Genomic DNA, 12,568 nt, shown 5'->3' with positions numbered 1-12,568 from the left:
CCGTATTTGACTGCTACTGCTCGGGTCGAGGGGACTGTCGGGTCGGAGCATCGCGTCCGGCCCTGCCTCACCCGTCCCGGTGTAGTACAGCCCATGGAGTGCAGCAGCGGCAGCAGCAGCAGCAGCAGCAGCAGCAGCAGCACCTCGCCCGTGGCCCCGTCGGTCGGCAGCCCGGCCAGCTGTCCGACCTTCGGACCTTCGCTTACCGCCGACACCACCACCCCTCCTTCTCATGGCTGATCATTGGTTCATGAGTTGGATGGGGCGCCAGATTTTGCGCGCGGCCCGGCCAAAACTCCTCAGCTGGCCCGCCGGCTGGGCTTTGTGTGCAGTCCAGCACCCGAACCAACTCATCATTCACCCAGCCACGGCCGAGCCGGTCAACGAATTGCCGTCGGGAATTTGTCCCATATTTTGACCTTTTGTCCCTTATTTGGAAGTGAGAAAGTTGGCAACCCTAACTGACCCATGAAGGCCACCATACCATAGCCTTCATAGAGTCATAGAGTGTTATAGTGTGGAAACAGGCCCTTCAACCAAACCTGCCCACACAGGTCAACATGTCCCAGCTATATTAGTTCCACTTGCCTGCGCTTGGTCCATATCACTCCAAACCTCTCCTATCCATGTACCTGAATGTTTTTAATATGTAAACAGCAATCAGTCCATGAATATTGAATAGAGTGGATTTGATATATGAATAGATTTGAATATCAAATAGAGTGGCCGTTCGGGTTTGCAGATTACTTGGTCACTGTAAATCGCACCTAGTGAAAGAATCTTGAAGGGATTTAACGGCATGTGGGGATAACAAAATATGGTTAGTGTAGGATTGGTTTTGAAGGGTGCTTGATGGACCTGTTTCCATGCTGTACTGTCCTAAGATTAGTACGGGTGTCAGGGGTTAAGAAGAGAAGGCAGGAGAATGGGGTCGAGAGAGGAAGATGATCGGCCATGATTGAATGGCGGAATAGAATTGATGGGCCGAATGGTCTCATTCTGCTCCAATCACTTATGAACTTATCACATATGATGATACATAAGGAAATATTCAGCTATACTTAAGAACTTTACCGCAAAAAACTCCTTCAAAAGGCTTCACAACAGCACATTTGTTTCACAAAGCAATAAAATACTTACTGTACAACATAAGTAACAGATACAGGAATATAAAGGACCATTTATCTTGTATCTGGTCATTATTTGTCTGAAGAAGGGTCTTGACCTGAAACGTTATCTGTTCCTTTTCTCCAGAGATGTTGTCTGACCCACTGAGTTACTCCAGCTTTTTGTGTCTCTCATTGTTTAACAAGATCACTGGGTGATCTATTACCACAGGGTCAATTCCCTGCACTAATCACAGACCCCTTAATACACAAGCATCTCTCACTCTCTGCTGTTGACATGTTATCACTTCAACAGGCGCGTTCAGAGTTGTTATTTCCTCTGCAATGGTGTAACAGGTCAAGATGCAATTGTACACCTCACAAAGCGCTGGAAGAACTCAGCAGGTCGGGCATCATCTGTGGAGGGAATGACCAGGCAACGCCTCAGGCCGGGGCCCTTGCTCAGTCTGGAGAAGAGTCCAGACCGAAAACGTCACCTACTATTGTGTAGGAAGGTACTGCAGATGCTGGTTTAAACTGAAGGTAGACACAAAATGCTGGAGTAACTCAGCGGGACAGGCAGCATCTCTGGAGAGAAGGAATGGGTGATGGTTTGGGTTGTGACCCTTCTTCAGACTGAGAGTGGGGGGAGAGGGAGACTTAGAGATGTGGAAGGTCTTGACCCGAAACGTCACCTATTCCTTCGCTCCATAGATGCTGCCTCACCCGCTGAGTTTCTCCAGCATTTTTATCTACCTCCAATATTAACCAATTCGTTACCATTTCATTATTAAAACAATGTCCTCCCACACTCCAAAGACGTGCGGGTTTGTTTGTTAATTGGCTTTTGTAAATGTAAATTGTCTCTTGTGTGTTGCATGCTAGTGCTAGAGTGCAGGGTGCTCGATGGTAAGGTGTAGACTCGAAGAGCCTGTTTCCTGTTTTTGCATTCTGCTTTGTATAAATTGGCTGTAGCTTGTCCCATACAAATAATATTGTTTATACTTTAATATGAAAGCAACATAAACTGTTGATGCTCTGGGCTGGATTGAGGAAGCCTATGTAAGTACAAGATGCATGGTCTCCTCTGCACTCAGTCCAATAATTTTCAAACCACATTCTCATGCTTGTTGAGACCCTTCTTCAGACTGATAGTCGAGGGAGAGGGAAAGTAGTGGCATGAAATGGTATGGAATAAATCAGAGCCAGCACTGACGACCAAGGAAAATTTTGTGTTATATTTTAGATTCCACGTAGAAAATTGCTTACCAAATTAGACTTTGGTCTCCTAATTTGAGGAAGGACATCCTTGTTATTGAGGCAGTGCAGCGTAGGTTCACAAGATTGATCCCTGGGATGGCGGGACTGTCATATGAGGAAAGATTGAAAAGACTAGGCTTGTATTCACTGGAGTTTAGAAGGTTGAGGGGGGATCTTATAGAAACATATAAAATTATAAAAGGACTGGACAAGCTAGATGCAGGAAAAATGTTTCCTATGTTGGGCGAGTCCAGAACCAGGGGCCACAGTCTTAGAACAAAGGGGACTGAGGTGATTTAAGACTGAGGTGAGAAAAATCTTTTTCACCCAGAGTGTTGTGAATTTATGGAATTCTTAGCCACAGAGGGCAGTGGAGGCCAAGTCACTGGATGGATTTAAGAGAGAGTTAGATAGAGCTCTAGGGGCTAGTGGAGTCAAGGGATATGGGGAGAAGGCAGTCACGGGTTATTGATAGGGGACGATCAGCCATGGTCACAATGAATGGCGGTGCTGGCTCGAAGGGCAGAATGGCCTCCTCCTGCACGTATTTTCTATGTTTCTATGTAGACCGCGTGGGATTGGAGTTACTAGAGTGACGTCGGTGGGGAATTGGTCATTGGATCGAAAGAAAGGATGTGATTCTTAGGACTCTATATTGCAACTTGGCTGAGGCTCAGCAGGGAAAGGGGAAACACAAATTAGTCTTGAGAAATGTGAGCTGATGTGCTTATTGACTGTCAGCATTAACAACCCCATGATCCGTGGGCCGAATGGCCTGTTCCGGTGCTGTACACTTCTATGTTGACACGATGAATTGATTCTAGCGAGATGATATGGTAAGTTGATGTATAGGCAATAATGTTAAAATATTGAAAACACCAGCAAAAAAGTTCAAATTAGACAGGAGTTAGAAAATATTTGCATCAACTTGGTTGTAGAGGTTTGCATGCCAGCAGTGTAGCTGTTAGCCACAAGAATTATCACACATCCGGTGGCATTTCATACTGCTATCTGTACAGAACCCTTTCTCGGTCTGAATCAGTCTGAAGTGCTGAATTAGCAGAATAATGAAAGGCCTGGATAGAGTGGATGCGGAAAGCATGTTTCCACTAGTGGGAGAGTCTCGGACTAGGGGCGTAGTAGCCCCAGAATAAAAGGACGTTCCTTCAGGATGGAGATGAGGGTGAGTTTCTTTAGTCAGTGGGTGGTGAATCTGTGGAATTCTTTGTCACAGAAGGCCGTGGAGGCCACAAGTCAGTGGATATTTTTAAGGCAGAGATAGATAGATTCTTGATTAGTGCGGGTGTCATGGGTTATGGGGAGAATGGGGTTCGGAGGGAGAGATAGATCAGACATGATTGAATGGCGGAGTTGACTTGATGGGCTGAATGGCCTAATTCTGCTCCTGTCACATGACCTTATGAAGAGAGTGGCACAGTCGGCATTCGAAGAGTTGAACAGCTCCTCGCTCTCCTTTCTCTCACTCTGGCAGAGGTGCCCGGACACATCCCATTTGCCCACTCCCCCTAAGCTTATAGACCAAGGGTGGCACGGTGGTGCAGCGGGTAGAGTTGCTGCCTCACAGAGCCAGAGACCCGGGTTCGATCCTGACTACGGGTGCTGTGTACTGAGTTTGCACGTTCTCCCCGTGACCTACTTGGATTTTCACCAAGATCTTCGGTTTCCTCCCACACTCCAAAGACGTACAGGGTTGTAGGTTAATTGGCTTGGTGTAAATGTAAAAATTGTCCAGTAGGATAGTGTTAATGAAACTAAACTAAGCTTAATATGTTGGAAGCTGAACCATCAGTTCAATCAGATAAAACCCTCTGCCTTCATTTAAGCCTCTCGTAGAGTCATAGATTGAAACAGTGTGGTAACAGGCCCTTCGGCCCAACTTGCCCACACCGGCCAACATGTCCCACTCACACTAGTCCCACCTGCCCGTATTTGGCCCATATCCCGCCAAACCTGTCCTATCCATGTACCTGTCTAACTGCTTATTAAATGTTGGGATAGTCCCAGCCTCAACTACCTCCTCGGTCAGCTTGTTCCATACACCCTCCACCCTTTGTGTGAAAAAGTTACCCCTCAGATTCAGATTAAATCTTTTCCCCTTCACCTTGAACCTATGTCCTCTGGTCCTCGATTCCTCTACTCTGGGCAAGAGACTGTGAATCTACCCGATCTATCCCTCTGTTTCTTAAACTTTGGGATAGTCCCTGCCTCAACTGCATCCTAGAAACATATAAACATAGAAAATAAAAGATCCTAAAAGATCTTCTAGCGAGTACAAGCCGAGTCTATCCAGTCTTTCTTCGTATGAAAGTCCTAACATCCCAGGAATCAGTCCGGTGAACCATCTCTGTACTCCCTCTACGGCAAGAATGTCCTTCCTCAAATTGGGAGACCAAAACTGTATGCAATATTCCAGGTGTGGTCCCACCAAGACCCTGTACAACTGCAGTAGAACCTCCTTGCTCCTATACTCAAATCCTTTTGCTATGAATGCTAACATACCATTTCGCTTTCTTCACTGCCTGCTGCACCTGCATGCCTACTTTCAATGACTGGTGTACCATGACACCCAGGTCTCGTTGCATCTCCCCTTTTCCTAATCGGCCACCATTTAGATAATAGTCCTGTTTTTGCCACCGAAGTGGATAACCTCACATTTATCCACATTGTACTGCATCTGCCATGCATTTGCCCACTCACCCAGCCTATCCAAGTCATCTTGCAGCCTCCTAGCATCCTCCTCACAGCTAACACTGCCCCCCAGGTTTGTGTCATCCGCAAACTTGGAGATGTTGCATTCAGTTCCCTCATCCATATCATTAATATATATTTTAAATAGCAGGGGACACAGCACTGAGCCTTCGGTACCCCACTAGTCACCACCTGCCATTGTGAAAAGGACCCATTTACTCCTGAAGGAGTTAGATGTGGCCCTTGTGGCTAAAGGGATCAGGGGCTATGAAGAGAGGGCAAGTATGGGATACTGAGTTGGATGATCAGCTATGATCATATTGAATGGCGGTGCAGGCTCGAAGGGCCGAATGGTCTACTCCTGCACCTATTTTGTATGTCTATGTTTCTATAAGCAGACAAGCCTGGGTTGCTTGCGTCCGGATGGCATGAACGTTGAATTCTCCCAATTTTGCTAGCCCTTGCTGTCTCCTCCCCTTCCTTAACCCTCGAGCTGTCTCCTCCCTTCCCCCCGCCCTCGGGCTCCTCCTCCTCCCTTTTTCCTTCCTTCTCCCCCCCACCCCCCATCAGTCTGAAGAAGGGTTTTGGCCCGAAACGTCGCCTATTTCCTTCGCTCCATAGATGCTGCTGCACCCGCTGAGTTTCTCCAGCAATTATGTGTACCCCCGTTTACTCCTACTCTTTGCTTTCTGTCTGCCAGCCAGTTCTCTATCCACATCAATACTGAACCCCCAATACCATGTGTTTTAAGTTTGTATACTAATCTCTTATGTGGGACCTTGTCGAAAGCCTTCTGGAAGTCCAGATATATGAAGAAGGGTCACGAGCCGAAACGTCACGTATGCCTACTCTCCAGGGATGCTGCCTGTCCGGCTTAGTTACTCCAGCATTTTGTGTCTTTCTTCGGTTTAAACCAGCATCTATAGTTCCTTCCTACACCAATGTCTCTTTTGTTTCCTAGGTCTCTATATCTGTTTCACTTGGGATCAACATGTCACTTGTTTAACATGTGATGACGGATACATACCACGTGACAACAACAAAACGTGTGTCGGTGAGTTTCAAGATTTGTTTTAAGATATGGTTTCCAAAAACGTCACATTATTCTCAGTTCAATCTTCATATTCTAGAGTTGATGCCTTAGTCACCTTGAAAATTTTTTTTTTATTGTTGACCTGTCTGGGCTTGACTTAATTCAAATCACATAATAGCAAGCCGGGCCTATCTAACTTCAGATGCACAACAGCCTGGATTACTCTCCCTCTCCCCCCCCCCCCCCCCCCTCTCCCTCTCTCTCTACCCCTCTCTCCCTCTCTCCCTCTATCCCTCTCTCCCTCTCTCCCTCTCTCCCCCTCCCTCTTCCTCGCCCCCATCTCTCTTTTACGGCTCGATTGTAATCATGTATTGTCTTTCCGCTGACTGGTTAGCATGCAACAAAAGCTTTTCCCTGTACCTCGATACACATGACAGCAACCTAAACTGAACTGAACTGGACTAAATTAAACTAAACTAAATCAAACAAGTGTTGGTTACTGAGAGAGTGACTGCATTAGATTTCTTCAGTCAGAGGGTGGTGAATCTGTGGAATTCTTTGCCACAGACGGCTGTGGTGGCCAAGTCAGTGGATATTTTTAAGGTGGACATAGATAGATTCTTGTTTAAGAAGAAACTTTAGATGCTGGAAAATCGATATACGTAAAGGAAGAAGGGTTTCGGCCCGAAACGTTGCCTATTTCCTTCGCTCCATAGATGCTGCTGCACCCGCTGAGTTTCTCCAGCATTTTTGTGTACCTTAGATAGATTCTTGATTAGTGCGGGTGTCAGGGGTTATGGGGAGAAGGCAGGAGAATTGGGTTAGAAGGGAGCAATAGATCAGCCACGATTGAATGGCGGAGTAGACTTGATGAGCCGAATGGCCTAATTCTGCTCCGAGAACGTATGAACATTAGCTAAGATATTGCGTGGTGAATTGCACGAGAGGACGTCAGCCTGGGCCCTGCTCATAAAGTTTTCTCTCTGTCTCAGATAAAGATGAATGCCACGAAGGTCTGTGTGGCCCCAATGCAGCCTGCAGAAACACAATCGGAGGTTTCCTCTGCAGTTGTATCAGGGGATTTGTCCCGACATTCAACCAGCCACTGAATAATAGGACAACGTCCATCTGTGTTGGTGAGTGGGAATGAAATGTCACTGTCTCTTGCTCAGGGCAGCGTCCAGCCTCATTTAATTGTTTTGTACTGTTGATAAATAAAGGACAATAGACAATAGGTGCAGGAGTAGGCCATTCGGCCCTTCGAGCTAGTACCACCATTCGATGATCATGTCTTAGTACCCCGTTCCTGCCTTCTCCCCATATCCCCTGACTCCGCTATCTTTAAGAGTTCTATCTAACTCTCTCCTGAAAACATCCAGAGAATTGGCCTCCACTGCCTTCTGAGGCAGAGAATTCCACAGATTCACAACTCTCTGGGTGAAAAAGTTTTTCCTCATCTCCGTTCTAAATGGCTTACCCCTTATTCCTAAACTGTGGCCCCTGGTGCTGGACTCCCCCAACATTGGGAACATGTTTCCTGCCCCTGATGGAGTAGACTTGATGGGCCGAATGACCTAATTCTGCTCCGAGAACTTACGCTAAAATCAACTAAAGATGTTGCGTGAAGTGAATTGTATGAGGAACGTCAGCCTGTGCCCTGCTCACAATGTTTTCTCTCTGTCTCAGATAAAGATGAATGCCGTGACGGTCCGTGTGGCCCTCATGAAGCCTGCATAAACACATTCGGAGGTTTCCACTGCAGTTGTTTGAAGGGATATCACCGGATATCAAACCAGCTGGAAAATAGGACGGTGTCCTTCTGCATAGGTGAGTGGGAATGAAAGGTCACTGTCTCTTGCTCAGGGCTGCATCCAGTCTCACGTCAAGTCAAGTCAAGTGAGTTCATTGTCATGTGTCCCAGATAGGACAATGAAATTCTGGCTTGCTGCAGCACAACAGAATATTGAACGCATAAATACAGAACAGTTCAGTTCAATATACACATAAATAAGTGTGTATAAATTGAGTATAAGAGCAGGGAGGTTCTACTGCAGTTGTACAGGGTCTTTGTGAGACCACACCTGGAGTATTGCGTACAGTTTTGGTCCTACTCTGAGGAATGACATTCTTGCCATAGAGGGAGTACAGAGAAGGTTCACCAGACTGATTTCTGGGATGGCAGGACTTTCATATGAAGAAAGACTGGATAGACTCGGCTTGTACTCGCTAGAATTTAGAAGATTGAGGGGGGATCTTATAAAAACGTATAAAATTCTTAAGGGATTGGACAGGCTAGATGCAGGAAGATTATTCCCGATGTTGGGGAAGTCCAGAACACGGGGTCACAGTTTAAGGATAAGAGGGAAGTCTTTTAGGACCGAGGTGAGAAAATCATTTTTTTACACAGAGAGTGATGAATCTGTGGAATTCTCTGCCACAGATGGTAGTTGAGGCCAGTTCATTGGCTATATTTAAGAAGGAGTTAGATGTGGCCCTTGTGGCTAAAGGGATCAGGGGGTATGGAGAGAAGGCAAGTATGGGATACTGAGTTGGATGATCAGCCATGATCATATTGAATGGCGGTGCAGGCTCGAAGGGCCGAATGGTCTACTCCTGCACCTATTTTCTATGTCTATGTTTCTATAAGCAGATAAATTGCAATAGGCTGTTATAGTTCAGAGTTTGTTTGATGGCTCGTTTAATAGCCTGATTGCTATGGGGAAGTAGCTATTCCTGAACCTGGATGTACCAGACTTCAGGCTCCTGTACCTTCTACCTGATGGCAGCAGAGAGATGAGTGTGTGGCCAGGATGGTGTGGGTCCTTGATGATGCTGGCAGACTTTTTGAGGCAGCAACTGCGATAAATCCCTTCGATGGTGGGGAGGTCAGAGCCGATAATGGACTAGCAGTGGTTACAACTTTTTGTAGCCTTTTCCCCTCCAGGGCGCTCAAATTGCCGAACCAAGCCACGATGCAACCAGTCAGCATGCTCTCTATTGTACACCTGTAGAAGTTAGAGAGAGTCCTCTTTGACATACTGACTCTCCGTAATCTTCTAAGGAAGTAGAAGCGCTGATGTGCTTTCTTTATAAATGCATCAGTGTTCTGCGACCAGGAGAGATCTTCGGATCTTGTTTTATATAGCTGTTTAGTTTGGTTAAGTTTGATTATGGTGGGTTAAGTTTGGTTTAGTTTAGTTTAATAGTTTAGATTTGTGGTTTAGTTAATTTTGGTTTAGTTTAGTTTTGTTTTTTACGAGTTTGCACATTCTCCTCGTGACCGCGTGGGTTTTCTCCGGGTGCTCTGGTTTCCTCCCACACTCCAAAGACGTGCAGGTTTGTAGGCTAATTGGCTTCGGTAAAAATTGTAAATTGTCCCTGGTGTGTGTAGGATAGTGTGTGGGGATCGCTGGTCGACGCGGACTCGGTGGGCCGAAGGGCCTGTTCCCGCCCTGTAGCTCTAAACTAAACTATGGATGCGCGAAGGGCCAGGATTCAACCTATGGCGGCTGAAACGCTCACTCTTTAGTCAGAGGGTGGTGAATCTGTGGAATTCATTCAAGGCTGTGGAGGCCAAGTCAATGGATATTTTTGAGGCAGAGATAGATGTATTCTGGATTAGAACGAGTGTCTGGGGAGAAGGCAGGAGAATGAGATTAGGAGGGAGGGATAGATTAGCCGTAATTGAATGGCGGAGTACACTTGATGGGCCGAATGGCCTAATTCTGCTCCTATCACATGACCTTATGACTCTTATTTTATAGATATAAACGAGTGTGACTCTAGCCCATGTGGGCCCATGGCTACCTGTCACAACACTGAGGGCAGTTTCTACTGCTCCTGCAATAAAGGATTTGACGGTGATTGTAAATTAGCCAACTCCTCGAAGTTGTGCTGCAGAGGTAAGCACCCTTGGCTCCTGGGTCTTCCTCTTTCACCCGCTGCCTGGATCCCAGTCTCTTATCTCTTTTCCTGTTACATCAGTGCTGTCTTGAAAACTACCAACTCCATTTGATCAAAGCCATTCTACACTTCATTCACTTGGGTGGTGTGGTCTATTAATTTATCATCAACATTTTTGTCAATAATTAAAAATAATATTTACAATACAATAAATCGAAACAGAACCCACCAACATAATACAAGACAAACAAATATCTGAAATCAACGACTATGCAACTGTGTTAGAATCCTTATTAAAGACACATTCCACCCCCCGTGGTCCCGGAAATCCCCCGCGGTGCCCGTGGACAGCGCGTAGTCCCCTTCTAACACCACCCAGGTGCGGACGTAACCCTGGTAAAGGGACAGGCAGCCAGCTCGGGCAGAGCCCTCCTCCGCCTCACCTGGCTTTAAGGTGATAGAGGCAAAGTTTAGAGGGGATGTGCGGGGCAAGTGTTTTTTACACAGAGGGTGGCGGGTGTCTGGAACGTGCTGCCAGGGGTGGTGGAGGCAGATCCAATAGTGGCGTTTAAGAGGCTTCTGTATAGGGGCATGGAAATGCAAGGAATGGAAGGATATGGAGTATGTGCAGGCAGATAAGAGGTGGGCTTGGCATCATGTTTGGCACAGATATTGTGGGCCGAAGGGCCTGTTCTTGTGCTGTACTGTTCTATGTTCTATCAAACATGAAGGAATTGTATTTACATTGTAAGGGCGGCTCGGTGGCGCAGCGGTAGAGTTGCTGCCTCACAGCGCCAGAGATCCGCGGTCAATCCCGACTACGGGTGCTCTCTGTACGGAGTTTGTACGTTCCCCTGCATGGGTTTTCTCCGAGATCTTCCGTTTCCTCCAACAAGCCAATGACATACAGGTTTGTAGGTTAAGTGGCTTGCTATAAATGTAAATTGCCCCTAGTGTGTGTAGGATGGTGTCAGTTTGCGAGGATCGCTGGTCGGTGCGGACTCGATGGGCCGAAGGGCAGTTTCCATGCTGTGTCTCTAAACTAAACTAAACTAAAATCAATTAAACTTAGGTGGACAAAAGTGCTGAGAAACTCAGCGGGGTGCAGCAGCATCTATGGAGTGAAGGAAATAGGCAACGTTTCGGGCCAAAACCCTTCTTCAGTCTGATGGGGGGGGGGGGAGGGGGGGGGAGAAGAAAGGAAAAAGGAGGAGGAGGAGCCCGAGGGTTGAGGGAGAGATAGGAAGGGGAGGAGACAGCAAGGGTTAACAAAATTGGGAGAATTCAATGTTCATGCCCCCAGAATGCAGACTCCCCAAGCGGAATATGAGGTGCTGTTCCTTCAATTTCCGGTGTTGCCCGCTCTGGCCATGGAGGAGACCCAGGACAGAGAGGTCGGAGACGGAGTGGGAGGGGTAGTTGAAGTGCTGAACCACCGAGAGGTCAGGTTGGTTATTGCGGACCGAGCGGAGGTGTCCGGCGAAACGATCGCCAAGCCTACACTTGGTCTCACCGATGTAGATCAGCTGACATCTAGAGCAGCGGTTGCAATAGATGAGGTTGGAGGAGATACAGGTGAACCTCTGTCGCACCTGGAATGACTGCTTGGGTCCTTGAATGGAGTCGAGGGGGGAGGTAAAGCTCAATTGAAATAAACTAAACTGAAATAAACTAAACTGAAATAAAATAAAATAAATTTAAATAAAATAAAATAAATTTAAATATAATAAAATAAATTAAAATAAAATAAAATAGTATAAAATAAATTCAACTGTGAAGTTGCTTTTAAACCTGAATGTCTTGGTCTGGTTAGTTATTCAACATACTCATGCGTAAGAGGGAACTACAGATGCTGGTTGACACGGGAGGTTAACATCACGTTATTCATCTCGTCCGCTTATTTATTATTCTTCATGTGTTGCAGATAAGGACGAGTGTGAGTCTGAACCGTGTGGAGATAACGCAGTCTGTCACAACACCGTTGGGAGCTTCTACTGCAAGTGTGTTAAAGGGTTTTACACTGCGGAACACAGGTTCACCAACCCCAAGGAGTCTCAATGTAAAGGTGAGTCTAACCGCTGTCAACATCTGCCTGCTCACTCGTAACATGAGGCCTCTCCAGTTCAGTTTATTGTCACCTGTACTGAGGTACAGATAAAAGCTTTTGTGTCGCGCTCTATCCAATCAGTGAAAAGGCTATACGTGGTTTTAAATTTAGTGGCACGGTGGCACAGTGATGGAGTTGCTGCCTTACAGCGCCAGAGACCCGAGTTCCATCATGACTACGGGTGCTGTCTGTACGGAGTTTGTACGTTCTCCCCGTGACCGTGTGGGCTTTCTCCGAGATCTTTGGTTTCCTCCCACACTCCAAAGACTTGCAGGTTTTGGAGGTTAATTGGTTTGGTGAAATTGCATAAATGTAAAATTGCCCCTAGCGTGTGTAGGATAGTGACAATGTGTAGGGATCGCTGGTCGGCACGGACTAGGTGGGCCGAAGGGCCTGTTTCTGTGCTGTATCTACAAAACTAAACTAAACTAAGCCAGCCACAGTGTACAA

At 46.6% G+C, this 12,568-nt stretch overlaps 1 protein-coding gene across 1 annotated transcript in view; it reads left to right on the top strand.

The window, feature by feature from the left end:
* Nucleotides 1-3,194: 3,194 nt before the first annotated feature.
* The window catches only part of LOC129696075 (adhesion G protein-coupled receptor E2-like), a 42,768-nt gene continuing 33,394 nt past the window's right edge, over nt 3,195-12,568 (top strand). Inside the window, exons 1-5 of the mRNA XM_055633482.1 lie at nt 3,195-3,202; nt 7,084-7,244; nt 7,795-7,935; nt 9,873-10,010; nt 11,936-12,076. Of these exons, the coding sequence (XP_055489457.1) occupies nt 3,195-3,202; nt 7,084-7,244; nt 7,795-7,935; nt 9,873-10,010; nt 11,936-12,076 (589 nt within the window). The remainder of the gene's footprint in view (nt 3,203-7,083; nt 7,245-7,794; nt 7,936-9,872; nt 10,011-11,935; nt 12,077-12,568) is intronic.

Source organism: Leucoraja erinacea, chromosome 4 (genome assembly GCF_028641065.1).
Source record: "Leucoraja erinacea ecotype New England chromosome 4, Leri_hhj_1, whole genome shotgun sequence".
Classification (NCBI taxonomy): Eukaryota; Metazoa; Chordata; class Chondrichthyes; order Rajiformes; family Rajidae; genus Leucoraja; species Leucoraja erinaceus.
This window is presented reverse-complemented; position numbering and strand designations above follow the sequence as displayed.